Source organism: Manis pentadactyla, chromosome 5 (genome assembly GCF_030020395.1).
Source record: "Manis pentadactyla isolate mManPen7 chromosome 5, mManPen7.hap1, whole genome shotgun sequence".
In the NCBI taxonomy this organism is placed as follows: domain Eukaryota; kingdom Metazoa; phylum Chordata; class Mammalia; order Pholidota; family Manidae; genus Manis; species Manis pentadactyla.
Window position 1 is genome coordinate 154,156,728 of NC_080023.1, and position 17,679 is coordinate 154,174,406.

Sequence of the window (17,679 nt, forward strand, 5' to 3'; positions counted from 1 at the left end):
TGGGGTGAGCTATTTGGCTCTGAAAAGTGGTTCACCCTCAAGGCAAGAGTGAGGCCCAGCAGTCATCTGGAGGTAACAGTGGCTGTATGTCTCCTACAACTGCTGTGTGTCTGTTCTCTTCCACCACAAGTGTTGCGGTCGGGGTCCGTGAAAACGAGAAACCGAGGCAGAATGACGTTTAATACAGAGGGCTTAGGCTCCTTTAGAGACTAAGCACCAAGCCAGGGTTCCCATGTGCTTTTATTAAGCTACAGCAAGTAAAAAGACAAGCATCAATTAATGATTATAGGATGAGTTTTTTCATCAAGCTAAATAATTGCAGACTATTCACCTCTTAAAGTTTATCTTCTGTCTCGTCAAGTCAACCACCACGGGAGTCTCACGGTGTGCTCCTTATCTGGGTTTACCTCGGAAAGGACAACGGGAACTGTTTGCAGTCCTTGTCACATCGCTCATGACTCGCACCAGATTCCAAGACGCAGCACCTATTCTCTCTTAGATTAGTTTCAGCTATAGATTAAGCTTAAACAGAAATTAAATTACAGCAAGATTAACTGCTGGAGTATCTACACTGGGGTATCTACAACCAGGCGCTCCTCTGCAGGGAACCCTGTGTTTACAAACTGTTCAGTCCCTCATGTAAGGGAGGCCCAGAGCGTGGATGGCACCTGAGCCTGGCTCTGCTACAGTCTGGCTTTGGAGTCCGCTGTTGACTCTGGGCTCATTGTCCCCCTCTGGCCCAGAGGCATCTGTCCAGGCCTCTGCTGGCCCACCATCCCTCTCAGCAGCACCACACTGGGTTCTGGGGCATTCAGAGACTCTGAACACCCAACAGCAGCCACTGCTGCTGTTCCACAGCTCCCACGGTGCCATCTAGGCTGGGGCTCACTGGAGCCATGAAAGGTGGGTTGCAGGCCTGGTTTCTCAGAGGTCTCTGCAGCTCTTGTTCCCACAGACCCTACTGCCCAGCCAAGGCTCAGCCCTGGGCAATGAATGTGTGGCTTCCCCTCTCTCTCTCTGCTTCCATCTCCCTTTCTCACTTCCCAGGGTGCAAGCACAGGGCTTCTCTCTCCTCTAGCGAGGAGTCCCCGTGTCACTGTGCCCCCTCCCTAGGGCCAGTGCATCCTCTCTGCTACGGAAAACTGTGATCTGAGCCCTCCAAGGCTTGGTTCTTGGATTAAAGATCAGGGACCACCCAGGAGCCCAGATTACTGAGGCCAAAATACATATGCATGCTGTACCCCAATGTCGTCCCTGCATCCATTTCCTAGGGCAGCTGTAACAAAGTACAACACACCAGGGGCTTAAAACAACAGAAATGTATTGTCTCACAGTTCTGGAGGCCAGCAGTCCGGTGTGGGCAGCGCCACGCTCCCCCTGTAGGGGAGAATCCTTCCTTGTTTCTCTGGCTTCCGGTGGTGGCCAGCAATACTCGGTTCCTTGGCTGGCAACGGCCCACTCCATCCCTGCCTCTGCTGTCACGTGGCCTTCTCCCTGTTTGTGTCACGTGGTCATCCCCTCCAGGTGTCTCTCCTCTTGTAAGGACACCAGCCATTCCACAGCACGACCTTGCCACACAACTGGGCCGCCACTGAGGCAGGGTTTCAACCCTGGGCTGCATCCCCAAGCTCTGGACTGTACAGGCCTCTCACAGAGGCATCAGTGTCCCTGGCTTCTGGCGACAGACAGCCATCTGGAAGCCAGATCCCTGTCAGTTGTTGGGTAGGGAGGAAGGGAGGTTCTGAGCCACAGGAGCCCCCAGAGGGGCAACCCATCCCTGCTGCTGCAACCCAGGCCAGCCCCAGGCCTTGGGGGAGGCAACTGAGAGGAACAGCCAGCGCCTGGGAGTTAGGCGGCACGCGGCTCTGCACCTGCCCTACTGGGGACGGCCGCCCCCTCACCCCACCTCCACCGCGCTGCCGGCCCTGACGCTGACGCGAGTGCGCCGCCCAGGGCAAAGCCCAGGACGTAATGGGAGCAGGGAGCGCCCGCAGCTGGGGCCTGCGGGGGGCGGAGGGGGCGCTGTTCAGACGCTCCCTTGTCCTCGGCGGTACGTCCCCTCCGGCCGGCCCCCGGCCCTACCTGGTCAATGGCCCGCGGCCGCAGCCCGGTCTTCCCACGCTCATCCTTGCCCAGGTGGATCTCGCGCACCCCAGGCTTGATCTCCGCACGCCGCGCGCCCAGGCTGTTCCCAGACACCGGCGCCACCAGCATGCCCGGCGAGGGGCCCGAGACCACTGTCTGCAGACACCAGGGGAACAGGGAGTCACGCGGGGCGGGGAGTTGGGGTGGGAAAAGGCGGATGGAGTGATCCCTGGGCCCTATCCCACCCGCGCACCACACTTCTCAGGGGCAGAGAGGGAACAGGGTTCCATGAAGCCACCAGGGGGCGCCAAAGTCCCCCTAAAAACAGCGAGGAAAATGGGGAGAGGATGGGTATGCACAGAAAGGGGACCCTCATTTTCTAAGATAAACTGGTATTAGGAGAACACCCCATTAAAATACATTTAAAGATGGAAAAGATTTTCACAGCAAGTAGCAATGAGGAAAAGAGGGCTTGATTTGATTTTTGTCTTGAAAAAACTTAAGGTAAAATTGTAATAATGAATGAATGCTTTTCCCCTAAGACCCAGAACAAGGAAGGCAAGGATGTCCACTCTCACCACTGCTGTCAAACATGGTACTCGAAGTACTAGCCAGAGCAACAAGGCAGGAAAAGGAAATAAAAGGCATACAGACCAGAAATAAAATGGTCTCTATTTGCAGATGACATGATGGTGTACTAGAAAATTCCAAGGAATCTACAAATAAACGCCTAGAACTAATAAATGAGTGCAGGCAGGTAACAGGATAAACGATTGTCATACAAAATCAACTTTTCCTCTGTCTACCAACAAAGAACATGTGGAAACTGAAATTTAAAATACAATGCCACTTACAATCACTCAAAAAAAAAAACTACTTCGGTATAAATTTCACAAAAAGTGTAAGAATTGTATTCTGAAATCAACAAAAGACGGATGAAAGATAAAAAGATGGCAACAGAGAGATAGTTTCTATTCAAGGATTGGAAGAACACAGTAAAGCTGTCAATTGTCCCCAAACTGATACCCAGAGTGAATGCAATTTCTATTAAATCTCTACAAGATGTTTTGTCAATATAGGCAAGGTTAATCTAAAATTTATATGAAAAGACAAAGAAACTAGACTAACGAAAACTATTCTGACATAAAGAGTAAAGTGGGAGGAATCATTTTACCAAATTTCAAGACTTACTTTATAGCTACAGTCATCAAGACAGTGTGGTGATGGTGAAAGACAGACACACAGTGAGTGAGACAGAAGAGAGAGTCCAGAAGCAGCCTCACACATTAGGGCCAAGTGCTTTTTAACCGAGGTGCAAGAGCAGCTCAACGAGAAAGAACAGTCTTGTCAGCAAGTGGTGGGGAGCAACTAAACATTCATTGGCAAAAATATGAACCCTGACCTAAACCTCACACACCTTGTACAAAAATTAAATGAAATTATAAACTTAATGTAAAACATTAAACAATAATTGTTTTAGAGAAAGGTTTTAGAGGAAAACAAAGGAGAAAATCTTCAGGTCCTAGGTCTTGTATAAATTTCTCAAACAGGACAGTGAAGCATGACCCACAAAAGAAAAAGAACAAATTGGACCTCAACAAAATTTAAATTTTGTGCTCTGCAAGAAACCCTTTTGATAGGTTGAAAAGAGAAGCTACAACCCGAGGAGAAAGTATTTACAAACTGCATATCTGATAAAGGACTCTAGAATAAAGAACTGCCACAACTTGACTTAAGAAAGCAAACATTCCATTTAGAAAATAAGCAAAAGATACGAAGAAACATTTTTATGGTAAGAGTTTGCAGCTGGTAAGTTAAGCACATGAAAAGATGTTTGACACCACTAGCCATTAGGGAAATGCAAATTAAGATGGGGCAACTATAATGACAGGAATTATTATGGCAAAATAATTTGTAGTTTTGACAAAATTATAATGGCAAAAATTAAAAACAGTGACAACACCAAATGCTGGCGAGGAACAGGAACACTCATGCATTTCTGGCAGGAATATAAAATGGGAGAGCCACTCTGGAAATAGTTTGGCAGATTCTTAAAAAAAAAATTAAGTATACATTTATCACATGACCTAGCAACTGCTAGAAATTGCACTCCTGGGTATATATCCCAGAGAAATGAAAACATATGCCCATATAAACAGCTGCACACAAACATCCCCGATAGCTTGGTCTGTAATAACCAAAAACTGGGAACAACCAAGATGTCCCGCAACAGGTTGAAAATACAGCAGGGCCCACCGCGGAATCCTACACCACAGTGAAAAGGGAAAACCACGATGCCCACAGCGCCTGGGAGGCATCCCATGGGCATGGTGCTGTGAGTGAAAAGGCCAATCTGGAAAGGTCAAACATATATGACTGCATTTACATAACATTCTGAAACAACAAAATTATAGAGACAAAAAACAGCCCTGGTGGCCAGGGCTCAGGGAGTGTGAGGGGGACAGGGTGGCCTGATTATGAAGGGGCAGTGTGAGGAGACCTCTGTGGAGATGAAATAGTTCTATTCTTGATTATACCTGTGGTTACATGAGTCTGTTCAGGTGCTAAAGTAACCCACAGAGCTACAGACACAGGCTGTGCCAATGGAAAATGCCTGCTTTTAATATTGTGATACATTGAGCTACGTGAAATGCAGCCACTGGGAAAATTTGGTGAAGGTACAATCTTCTATACCCTTCTCTGTACTATCTTTGTGACTTCCTGTGAATCCATGATTATTTAAAAGTTAAGTTAAAAATTTTAAATAAAATGTTTTATAAATATATCTGTCATAGTTTCATCAAAATTTAGGTGAAATGCACGTATGTCCTAATGTAACTATAGACAACACAACGTTCTTTTCTATGTGTTTGCACTTCACAGCATAACTATTAAGGGGATCATTTTGGAGAAATATACCAGGGTGTCACCAGTTTTTCTCAGGGTCCCACAGGTCCCTGTCCCTGTCCGTTTCCTCCCGTGAGATCCTCCATCAGTTTTGTATGTGACAGTGGCAGTTCTCATCGTCACTTCCGTCAACTTCATGAAACCTTCCCGCTTTAGCGAGATTTGCAGTTGCCCTTTGCCACCCGTTTTCATGGGCTCAGGGAGAGGTGGCAGACCAGGACACTGACAAATGGCCCACAAGGATGCTGGGGTTGGGGGAGGGGGCTGTTGAGTGGGGATGGAGTCCATAAGTGAGCACATTTTCCAGAGTGAATATTTCTGCATCACCCATTCTTTGGCTCCCTGAAGCCACAGAGAGCAAGAATCGACCATCGCTGTTTAATTTGGGGGACCAGAGCTGGGTGACAAGGTCCTTCTGCTTGGCTCTGCCATCCACACTGCTGCTCTCAAGGCACAAGCAGCCCTTCCTGAGAAGCCCCCGGGTTCAGGCTGTGTTTAATGTCTTCCCTTCTTGTCCAGCAGGCTCAGGCCCACAGCCTGAAGCCAGAGGTCAGAGGGCAGCTAGTGGCCCCCCAACCCCAAGGCCCTCGGGAAACCACAAAGCCCCACAGCACTTGTGCTGAAGGTTCAGAACAAGAAATGCTGCCAGAAACAGTGGCAGGCATGCTGGGGAAAGAGGAGATTGAGGTCTGTTTAAACGTCAAGACCAAGGAACACTCTGTGCCCACACTAGGCAGGAGACGAATACCTACACGGCAGCCTTCTGGAGTCTGAAACAGGCTCCGCTGGACTTCTTGGCTGGAGAGGGAAAGACCCATATAATTTTCGAGTTCTGCCAGGTTTGGGTATAAAACTGATGGGAAGGAAAAGAGGAAGGAGAAAGGTGATACAGGGTGTGAGCGGAGCCATGCCTGCCTGGCTCCCAGGTGGCCGCTCGTTTTCACTGAGAGCCTGGGCCCTGGGATCTCCACGGCTGCAGTACATCCCCGAGAGTGTGTGTACCCCAGGGACATGGGACCTGCGGGAGGGGGGCAGGGATGCTTGCTGGGGACGTGGGCCTGCCTTCCTCCAGGAGCACGTGAGACACCAAGTCCCTCGTGTGCCACTTTGGTGGTCAGCTCCACTGACCTCACTTGGCACTGGCAAGACATCCAACACAGAGAGCGGGACTGGTGCTGAGACCATGAGGGCCCTGCTCTTAAGAAATCCACAGGCTGTGGGAGGCGGGCGTCTGACCTGAGGGCTCACTGGCCTGAATCGAGACTGCCGCGAACATCTCTAAGGGCCAAACATCCTAGTCGCCTCGTGTGACCCCAAATCAGGGACGTTAGTGTCCCACTGAGCCGCAGCTTTCTCAGTGTCCCCCTCAAAGGGCTCTAGTGAGGCTTAAATGTGCATACAATGCTCAGCACAGTGGCATGCAAGATACAAGTGCTGGGAAATGGCCAGAGAGGCCACTCTCAGTCAGGAGCACCCCACCACAGCTCACTCACCTGAAGGCTGGGAGACAGCCGTGCCCTGGACCGGCAGGGTGGGCATCCTGGGTGTGGTCTGGCCTGGGCCTGGGGAGGGGTGGGGAATGCTGGTCAGCTGTGGCCAGGACCCTGAAACACTTGGAGCCTGGGGCTCCCTGAGGCTGACGGTCAGGGCATCAGTATGCTGGGGAGGCGAGTCCATGCATCTTCCAGGTGGTGTGCAAATGTAAGCTCTGTAGGTGTCTATGCTTCTGCAGGGAGCTTCTTCCTGGGCCCATGACCTACCCCATGGCATGACCCTTTTATGACCCGAAGCAGCCAGAACACTGAGGCCCAGCTCACAACTAAATGCTCAGTTGAAGAGCCTCAAATTCTCAAAACCCATGGGTCCACAGGTGGGATGGAAGGTGAAGGGGTCTTTTAGGGGCTGAGCAAAAGTACCATGCCATGGGCTGTCATGGGGTGTGCTCTGGAACTGGCCTTATGGTGTGGGGTCCACCCAAACCCACATGGAGGAAGCTCGGGGCAGAGCAGGCCCAAGAGACGCCTGTCTGCAGCTGCTGGGTCTGTTCTGTTCCTGCTGCAACTCCACTGCCTGGGTCCCCGGGCACCTGCTCCACCCAGCGGGCCCTGCACTGGCCCCAACACCCAGCACCCTGCAAGACAAGCCTCCATGGGTTACCCTGAGGTAATCACGAAGGCTGCCGCGGCTGCTTACCTGAATGGCGTGGTCCACCTTCAGGTCCTCCAGAGATGGGTACAGGGTGGACATGGCTGTTCCTTAACACCCTGCAGGGCACACAGCGTGAGGAGGGGTGAGGGCTGAGAAGGCACGGACATCCACCACCTGCCCACGTGCCACTCAACACTCTCAGGATGAGAAAGACATTCGGGAGGCATTGCTGCCCCTGATCTGGAGACGGGGGGCTGGACCTGAACCCAAGTCTGGTTCCAAGTCCATGGCCTACACCCTCATTCCATCCCACCATGTTCAACTGACTTGGGGCTTTAGAATCTGGACCCAGGGTTCCACCCAGGCGGACATGCTGGCCAGGAAAGGCAGGACAAGGGGCATGTCCTTCCCTGATGTGTTTGAAAGGTTGGAAGGGCTTACAAGATCTGATCACTTGAGACCTAACTTCAACCAGCAGGTGTATAGCAGCACCTGCTGCATACCCAGCCTATGTCAGGTTTGCACAGCATTGTCCCACAATTACAGAAAATTCAGTCCAGTGTCAAGAGGGTGGGGGCTTAATATTACAACAGAAAGGCACTGAGGCACGTTGGAATTCCTCCCTGCCTCCCACCCCACTTCACCTCTGGGTACTTGCACTTGTACCATAAACCACTTATATGCAGCCTTGATCTTTGCCCCAGTGAAGTAAGACCAATGGAAATTCTTTAAACAGGCACACAGTCTGTAGCAGAATTCAAACACTCATCAGAGCATCGCTCCAAAGGGCAGAGGGGAGGGGTCTGGAGGAGCATCGGGAACATTTATTGAATACCTTCTGTCCCAGGGGAGAATCAGTGGGACCTCAGAGCAAGGTACCTGAAGAAATGCAAAGGAAGCACCTTGGAAGAAAGGCTGAATTTCCCTCGTAGGTGAAATGTGGTGGGGCAGTTTGTCTTTCTGTGTTCTTTTTGGGTCACCCACTAACCCACTGGCCCTGTCACATCTCAAGGCCTTTGCTGGGCCAGTCCACTCCAGCCAGATGCCCTGCCCTGCCCCACACCTCATCACCTTTGGTTCCTGCTGGACAGGCCTCCCCGGCTCCTCAGGTGACAAGGTCCCTGCAGCTCCCCCCAGGGCCCTGCGCTCCAGGAGATGCTAGGCCAGCTTCCCGTCCCGGACACATCGGTTATCCTCAGTCTGTCTCCCTGGCTGGACTTCAGTTCCTTTAGGTCAAGGGGTGCCCTATTCACCCCATTGGGCCTACATGTGACAGGTGAGCACAGTAAAGGGATGCCTGGGTGCCACAAAGAACCAAGTGGGCTGTGGCAGGTGATGTGACTCCAGACCCAGGTCCAGGTTACTCTGAGTGACCCAGAGGGGCCGAGGTCATCTTCATCCATCACTGCTCCTGCTCCTTCCTCTGTAGCTGCTGCTTTGACCCTTGTGTTAACCTTGACACCCCCCAACAACACACACCCACACCCACACACACACCATTCCTTCTAATCTGCCATCAAATCCCATCTGTCCCACATCCCAGCCCTAATCCCCGTGCTGTGTTCAGGCTTCCGTCATCACCCTGTCCCTCCCCAGGAGCCACAACATCCCCCCACGGGCCCTGCCTCCTCTCTTGCTGTTCTCCAGATGGCAGCCAACAGGCCCTTCTGCAGGAGCCTGGGATTCTGTGCCCTTGCTTAAAGCCCTCCATGGCTCCCCACTCTCAGAATGTCCCCCACATTCAAGAAAGTGGCCCTCAAGGCCTACACGATTCCTCCAGAGACTGGAAGGAATGGTGACTCACAGGCCAGATGCAAACAGATTTTATCTGACCTAGCACAGTACGTTATACATTCAAATTAGCAGCCTAAATGCAAAACTCAAGACACTGCCTTAATAATCTCGTTTTATTAGGAGTACTGCTCCTAAAACACAGGAGGCTTTGGCAACCCTGGATGCAGCTGAGTAGTTGCAGTTGAGTTGCAGCAAACTCCCAGATGCCACAGACCCCACCACTCTCTATTCAGTCTCTTACACAGAGACACTTTACTCACTGGAGCTGAGTCCCAACTGGCACTGAGTCGCAACATTTGTTTGCAACCCCTCCCTAACTCTCCAGCTTCATTTTTTGCCTTGGGTCCTTTTCCAACCCCCACTCTCATCTCCAGCCACAAAGAGCTGCTTTCAGATCGTTAAATTAACGGAATTTTCTCATGTCTCCAGGCCTTTGCATGTGCTGTTCCATCTGGATTTCCCCTCCGCTATCTCTACTCCCTGCCTGGCTAACTCCTAATCATTTTGAAGTCCCAAACCAAAAGACACTTCTTTCAGGAAGCTTGCCTTGATTTGTGCTTCCTACCTCCCCTTAACTCTGGCCCCATGTCCTAAATGCTAATGTTATTCACTGCTCCAGTATTTGTCTCTTTACTTGTCCATTTACCTTGTTAGATTGAGAGGTCACAGGCAGTACTGAGCCTTCTCATTTAATGCAGAACCTGGAGCCCCTTGCATGGATACTAACTCAACAATATTGCTGGAAGCCATGCATTCCACCTGGGCTTCCACTCTGCTCTTTGTAAAGCAAATGCTCTTTGACGTCCTAAGGACGCCTACCTTCCTAGGATGGAAACCAGGACCAGATGGCTGGGACCCTTTCATTACTGTCACCTTCTCTGGGTCCCAACTCAGTTCTGGGCAGAATAGGAAAGCAGATGTTCCCCTGCCTTTCAGCGGCTCATCACATAGCGGGAGGGGCTCCCAGCCAGCAAATATGCTCTGAGTCTCAATTCAATCATCCATTTATATCTGTTCACATTTGAGTGTCTACTGAGTGCCAGGGCCCCTGGGCCTGTTTTTCTCATACTGGTCCTTCTGCTTGGCACACCAGCCTTCTCCGTGTGGGTGTGGATAAAGTGAAGGTTCCTATGGCCAGGATTCTCACCTGGCCCTGGTTGGCTAGCTCACTACACACATTTGGGCAATACGTTGTTACTGACTCTATATAAAGAGCTCCGCCCAGTGCTTTGGGCGACACGGTGGCACAGCTGCAAGGCTGCAGGAGAGCAAAGACGAAGACAGAGACTGAGATGGCTGAGTGGGTAGAGAGGCCCAGAGGCAGAGACCGGCTTGCTGCACGCAGACTCGCTCTGAGTGGACAGGATTCTAGTGACTGACCTGCCACCATGGAAATAAAGTTGGGTGTAATTCTTTCACCCCAAGAATGTTCTACTGTCATTTCTTTGGTCTCACTGAATCCATAGTGAACTTGCCCCGGCAACACAGTGGGGCTCTTTTCAAGTCTCAGCTCAAATGCTACCTCTCTGCCTGGCTTTGTCAGGCAATGGGAACCCTGCTAGTTGGCTGGTTCTTCTCGTGCTTCCCTAACCCTGATTTGTGCTGCCTCTTTTGTCAAGCTATTTATCATATTATTTGATTAATATCTGGGTTTTTCTCATACTGGACCCCACCTCACAAGGGCAGAGGCTATGTTCTGTTCACCACACTATGCTTCCCCATCGAAAGTGGTATAAATTGTTATTTGGCTGAATAAATCAGAACAGATTGGAAATTTGTGTGGACATTTTTGGGTGCCACAGACTGAGGGGACAGAACTAGCCTTTATGAAGCAGGGCGTGGAGAACTGGACATCTTGGAATGCACACACAACAGTTCACCACAACAAACTGTCCTCATGACTTGTACGGCTCACATGACTTTCCAGTATCTTCCCAAAATGTATGCAAAAACCTCATCATAACCTGTTCTACATACAAATACAATGAGATTTCCCCCGGTTTTAATATACAATATATTATCCAGAAATGCACATGTCAGGCTAATCGGGGGGAAGTTCACCCTTTTGGAAAATCAGTCTATCCTCACCAGGTGAGGATAGGTCACTGGTGAGTCACCAGAAACACACCCACGTACATCTGCATTTGTAGCTGTCACAGCGACTCCATGCGTGTATACAAATACATGAGCCTTCGACCCAAGATGTCGAATATAAACTCGGCAAAATTCAGTTGAATATTGTCTTGTATTAAACCTAAACTGCTCGTTTTATTATGTACAAGCGTGACTGAGTGTAATCCAGTCTGATGTTTACATAATGAAATGCGCCGTCTTTCCTTACAAATTACTTTTATTGCCCTCATTTCTCCTCTATAATAAAGACTGGGGCGTCATATTGATTTTTTTGCTCTGGACGAACCCGCCCGCTCCCTCAGACTCAACTTCCCGCTTTGTGAAATGGGAGCACTCCACGCGCTGGGGCAGCAGAGAGAGCCGCAGTGGTCCTGGGGTCTGTTCCGTTCTGCAGCCCCAGGCCTCAGTTTCCAATCTGTCACACCGCCCGACAACCCCCCCGAGGACTCCCACCCGCCTCCAGTCGCTGCGGGCTACGGCGCCGGTGCGGAGACCCAGCAAGGACGCTACGGGGCGCTGCGGCGTCCAGAGCGCCTGCGTCGGTGGCCCCAGGAAGCCTTGCGGCTGCCGGGTGGGAAACGGCGGTTCGCTCTTCAAGGCGATGGTCGGCCGGGTGGGTGACTGGAGCCCACCTAGCCTCTCGCGCTCGGCAGGCGCCTGCGGCTGGCGCCGGTATCCACAAAAAGAGATCAGGTAAAGCAGCAGAGCAGAGGATGGGGGCTCGGTCGGGGTCCGCGTCCCCTCTTTGCCGGACTGGAGGTTGCGCGGATCAAATCGAGGTTTAAAGGGAGCGAGTGTCCCTTCGCCTGCCCACTACCCTGACCTCTGAGGGCCATTTACGGCCTCGGAAGGAAGGAGGATGAGGTTGACCGGCCCCCTGTTTGCCTGATAAGATTATGCGCTGAGACAGCTGTTGGGGGTCGAGGAGGCAAAGTCGACGCGGCTGCGCTCTGCGCTGCCTGTTGCCCGAACTGAAAAGGAAGCCCCCTCGCTCTCGGGGCGGTGCGGAAACGCCTTCAGGCCCTGAGTATGTCCTGCCCGTCGTGACGTCACGGTTCCTCCCACTTTTTGGCTCCCGCTCAACGGTTTCTTGCTGCGCGCTGACACCTGACACGGTGCTGAGCTGCAAGGGCCCCGCCCCGTTCCACGCAGACTGACCCTGGGATCTCACCCAAGAGTGCCCGAGTGAGAGAGCCTGCTGCTCAGGGTGGGGGTGTTGTGCTTGGCCGGGCACATCACCTGCCACAGCAGAATTGGACCCACTGCTGGTTATAAGAGTTGTTAGGCAGTTGGGTCTCTGGGGGTGCTGGACAAATGGCTAGGGCAGCTGGGGAGGGTGGGGGTGGAGTGTCCTCCTCCAGGGATAGGGAGGCCCAGGTCTGAGTCCATCAGCTTTCCAGGTCTCTACCACCTCTTGCAGGTTATTCAAACTGAACTCATCTTCACCCAGCTTTACTGCCTCTCTGCAGTGGCCCCAGCAAACCTACCCCAAGGTCTGAGCCAGAAATCGGGGGGTTATCCTCAACTCCTGCTCTTGAAGCCACAGCCAGCTCTGTGCTCAGGATAAATCTCAAACCTCAACTTGGCATTCAGATCTCCGTGTCCTGTCTCCTGGCACCATCTTCAGTCTCACCTCCTCACTCTTCCACCTGCCTTCATTCCAGACTCTTTGCTTCTTCTAGTTCTCACCTGCTAGTTCCTGATTCCTTCCTTTTGCAGGTGCTGTTCCCAGTCTCTAATACCATTCATGCCTTCTCCCCCTTGCTCATCTGGTGAACCATTCTTCCTTCAGTACTAAGCTCTCCCCAAAATCTCCACACCCACACACCACAGAATTAGGCAAGCCTCCCTTCTCTAGACCACAGAACATGACATTCACCTATTCGTCATTCATTCCACTAATGTTTATTAAGCACCTCTTGTGAGCAATTTCCTGGGTTAGATTTCCACTGTGCTGTATTCGTTTGCCTATCTCCCTCTCTGGTTGCGAATGTTGTTCATTTCTGAATCCTCAGTGCTGGGCCCAATGCCTGGCACACAACAGGAGTCTGGTTACTATTTCTTAAAAGAGTGGAGAACAGAGACAGAGGGAAGAGAGAATCCAAAAAAATCCCTTGAAGAAAAACCTAGGCCTGAAGTGAAGAAACATAATCCTGAGGAGGCGGATTGAAAGGCGGGCTCCTGAATCTGACAGTGGAGGAGGGCTCAGGTCAGTGATCATGGCTCCCACAGCCCACCGGCTCCTCTGGCAGGAAAAGAGCCACCTAACCGATCCCTTTTAGAGGAGTTTTTCTCTCTCACTGCACTTTCCAGAATTTCCATCCCTGAGCCAATGTAGTTTTTGATGTTATAAGTAATAACAACACCCACAGCAAACTGGCAGCGAGGCCTCAGAGATGAGTGGGGCTGAAAAGAGGTTGTCAGCCCCCATCTTTGGACTTTGTAATGAGGTCACTTCTTTGTTCCAAAGAGCTGAAACTCCGGGACTCCTACTTGTTTCTGGGGGCAACTCATCCATCCTTCAGAAGACAGCACGTGGGAGGGAAGCATGGGTTAGAATGTTAGAGGAAGAACTGGAAGGCCAGATTAGCCCAGAGATGTGATAAGTGGGGAAGGAGGAAGCTGTTGCTAGGCCCCAAGCATGTGCCTCTCCTCTCAGGGCTGTACTGCCTGCTGGAGAGGAACTGTGAGTTGCTTCAGGGAATGCAGATGCCCCTGGATCCAGGCCCAGGAGGGGCAGAGCAGGAGCAAAGACCCTGGGAGCAGGCAGGGCTGGATTCAGACTGCTGCCTCTGCCTTGTGAGAGCAAGCACGGACAAGTCCCTTTTGAGTGTCATTTCTTCCTCTGTATTGTGGGTAACCATACTTGTATCACAGAGTTATGATGGAGATGAAAAGAGTCTTAGAAGGAAGTGTGTGGAAAGCAGGTGGCACAGTACCTACTCACAGAGGGTGTGCAGGATCGTTAGCTTGGTTCCTTCCTTCAGTGCATCTACTGAGCACTAAGTGCCCCTACTGTTCTGGGGACGGTGAGAAGGGGGTGAGCAGACCAGTCTGTCCTGGAGGAGTGGTACTTCTAGCTGGATGGATAGGAACAAATGCTGTGTCCACTGGTGGGAATTGATGGGCGAAGGAAAGTGGGATGGAGGGTAGCGGGTGTCAGAAGGTCCAGAAGAGCCTCACTGTGGGGCTGACAGGTGCCTTGAGTAAAAGCCTTAAGGACTAGGGAAGTGCCTTGAGGCTAAGGACATAGCGCTGCAGCAGCCCTGAGATGGGAGGGCCCGTTGCGTGTACAGAACGTCTGCCCAGTGAGACTGAAGTCAGTCTTTCAGGGGGCACGTAACAGGAGAGGAGCTTGGAGAGGCAGTGAGGTCCAGATCCTCCCGGGCCTGTGGGCCATGGGAAGGACGTGGCATTTCCTCCACTGAGCTGGGGTCCCCTGGAGAAGTGTGAGCAGCAGAGTGACATGGCCCAACTTTGATTTTAACAAGCTCCCTCTGGCTGATGTTTGGAGAGTGGACTAGAGGGTAAGGGGCAGGAGCCCAGGTGAGAAGGCTGGGGAGGTAGGGTCATTAGTTTGGGCTGCCACATGTAACACCCCTGCCTGCTGCCCAGCCCCCAGCAGCCCCATTTCAGCACCATCTTCTGGGGCTGCTGCGTACACTGGCCCCCTGTGTCCATTACCTCACTCAGTTCTGACTGGGGGGATGTGTCCAGTGTCCACATGAAGAAACCAGTTCTGAGAGTGGCTAAGCCCCTGGCCCAGCTTCCTTGCCTGGTAGAGAACTTGTTGGTAGAAATAGCTTCAGGCAGAGAAGTAACAGAAACTGAGGCCTGCACTCAGTTTCTGAGGACAATCAGTTCTTTGCCTGGCCTTCCATGGGCCCGCTTCAGGGAGCAAGGTGTGGGTCCCATCTCCGTGAACACTGTCACCAGCAGTCAGGAGCCTGGCGCCCTCATGATACTGGAAGAAGGTCACTCGACCCTCAGACCTTGCCCAGGGCTGGGGTTGTAGGAGAAACCCCAGCTCACACTTGGCTCCCAGAGTGACGCGCCTTGAAAGGAAACTGCCAGGAAGTCCCAGAGGGTCAGGACAGTGAGGGAAGGAGGCTGGGCTCTTACCTGCACCAGGTGCTGCTGCCCGTCCTTCTCCAGCCACTGCCGAGTCTGTTTCTCTCCTTGGAAGGTGGTGGCCCTTGTCCCAGCTGGGTTCCTGCTTGGGGAAGGGTGGTGCCGTGGTCAGCTGACTCACCTGGGACTGGGATGAGCCCAGGTGAGGCCCTTTGCCTGAGTAAACAAATCAGGTCACCTGCCCCAGCCCTAGTCTAGATGTGGTGGTGGGGTTAGGGGCACACACACCTGCTGTTGAGTGATATATGAACCAGAACCTTGTGGCCTTGAGGAAATCAGATTTGGGTTAGACACCGAGGCCTGCTGAGCAAAGTGAGGACAGTTTGGTGGGTCTCCAGGGTGTTTAAAAATGGCCACGCCTGTGACCCAGCATTTTCTCTCCTAGGACTTTGTTACAACAAACAAGTAGGCATTGGGGTCTGAGGGCCCATCACCACACTGGAAATCCCAAATGCCCTTCACTAGGGTCTAGTTAAATAATCAGTATTTCTGGAAGATCACAAAGCTATCAAAGTCATTCAATTAAGAAGCCATGAGGAAATGTTCCTGAGACACTGGCAAGATAGTGAAAAATCGATATTGTGGTTCTGCTCTTGAGTTTGTGTTTTGCGTTTTGGAAAGTGGATGTGCACTGGCAGCAGGGAGGGCATGTACTGAAATGCTGGCGGTCCCTTTGGGGGGTTGTGGGTGGGCTTTTGTTTGTACTTTTGTGTGTGCTCCAGGTGGTAGGATTTGTTTTGTGTTGAAGTCAGTTTTTGCTTCAAATGCTTATGATCTTTACAAGACAGGAGCCGACTAAGTTTGTTTTAAGAAGGGATTTAGATTGGTTGTCCCCAGGAAGGGGAACTAAGGGTGTGGGTGCTGGGTGGGAGGGGACTTTCTTTACAGCACACTTCGTGGTGCCTTTTAAATTTTGAAAAACTTGAATGTATAAACCATTACCAAAGTAATCAGATACAATTGAACAGAATTGGAAGAGAAATTTAGTTTAGGTCCTGGTGGGTTTGGTTGGACAGAGGTGCCTGTCACACTTGGTGTCTGGGGAGAGACTGGGGACCTGTGTGCTGGCAGCCCTGTGAGGAATGACAGGGCCCCCACCCAGGGAGGGGTGAGGGTTGGGACTGCTCACCAGGTCAGGCAGCTAGCCCTATGTCACAGTCTGGGGGAGGAGCCTGGCCAGAGCTGCACTGGCCTCGGGTGTCAGATCCTGACCAGGGGCCCAGCTGGGGTCAGTCCCATGGAGGAGACACTGATAGCTTGTGAGGAACTTAAAGCCAAGATTCCTACACAGGAAACAATGGAACAAGAGCAGGAAAGGCAGTTGTCACTGATTGAGCACTTACTGCCTGAAGAACAGTAAGACCTGCCCCTATGTGCTTTAAAGGCATCATCACAATGGCTCATCTCCTGCTGCTAAGGAGCTGTGACCAGCAAAGTACATCTCTCAAGTTACACAGCTGGAACAGGGTTCCAGGGTCATGTTTTCTCTTCTGTTAGACAAATGCAACTTGAAGCTGAGGCATGGACATACCTGAGGACTGAGCTATATGGGCCTGAAGCATGAGGTGAACCATGGGTGATGGACCTTAGGCCAGGACGTCTAGGCCAAATAAAAAGTAGGAAATTGAAATTTGGACTGAACCAAGTGACCCCACATACACACACATTTTACTCAGTCATGGTCTGAAAGGGCCTTTAAGAGAAAATGGTGCAGCATGGATAGGAAGAATTAATATTGTCAAAATGGCCATCCTGCCTAGAGCAATCTACAGATTCATTGCAATCCCTATCAAAATACCAACAGCATTCTTCAACAAAATAGAGAAAATAGTTCTAAAATTCATATGGAGCCACAAAAGACCCCAAACAGCCAAAGCAATCCTAAGAAGGAAGAATAAAGCTGGGGGGATTATGCTCCGCGACTTCAAGCTCTACTCCAAAGCCACAGTAATCAAGACAATTTGGTACTGGCACAAGAACAGACCCACAGACCAATGGAACAGACTAAAGAGCCCTGATATAAACCCAAGCATATATGGTCAATTAATAGATGATAAACGAGGCATGGATATACAATGGGGAAATGACAGCCTCTTCAACAGCTGGTGTTGGCAAAACTGGACAGCTACATGCAAGAAAATGAAACAAAATTATTGTCTAGTCCCATACACAAAAGTAAACTTGAAATGGATCAAAGCCCTGAATGTAAGTCATGAAACCATAAAACTCTTTGAAGACAATATGGGCAAAAATCTCCTGAATATAAACATGAGCAACTTTTTCCTTAAGGCATCTCCTCGAGCAAAGGAAAAAAATGCAAAAATGAACACATGGGACTACATCAAACTAAAAAGCTTCTGTACGGCAAAGGACACCATCAACAGAACAAAAAAGCATCCTACAGTATGGGAGAATATATTTGTAAATGACATATCTGAAAAGGGGTTAACATCCAAAATATATAAAGAACTCACATGCCTC

The 17,679-nt window shown here is 51.0% G+C and overlaps 1 protein-coding gene across 1 annotated transcript; it reads right to left on the minus strand.

Moving 5' to 3' along the window:
* Positions 1–385: 385 nt before the first annotated feature.
* Positions 386–15,277, minus strand: LOC130678888 (syntenin-2-like). The gene is made up of 6 exons (XM_057502901.1): positions 15,190–15,277; positions 7,186–7,256; positions 6,486–6,554; positions 5,745–5,845; positions 2,083–2,241; positions 386–1,708 (listed from the first exon to the last, which is right to left on the minus strand). The coding sequence occupies exons 3-6, from the start codon at positions 6,529–6,531 to the stop codon at positions 1,649–1,651; spliced, it is 366 nt and encodes a 121-aa protein (XP_057358884.1). The 5' UTR covers positions 6,532–6,554; positions 7,186–7,256; positions 15,190–15,277; the 3' UTR covers positions 386–1,648.
* Between the last annotated feature and the right edge of the window lie 2,402 nt (positions 15,278–17,679).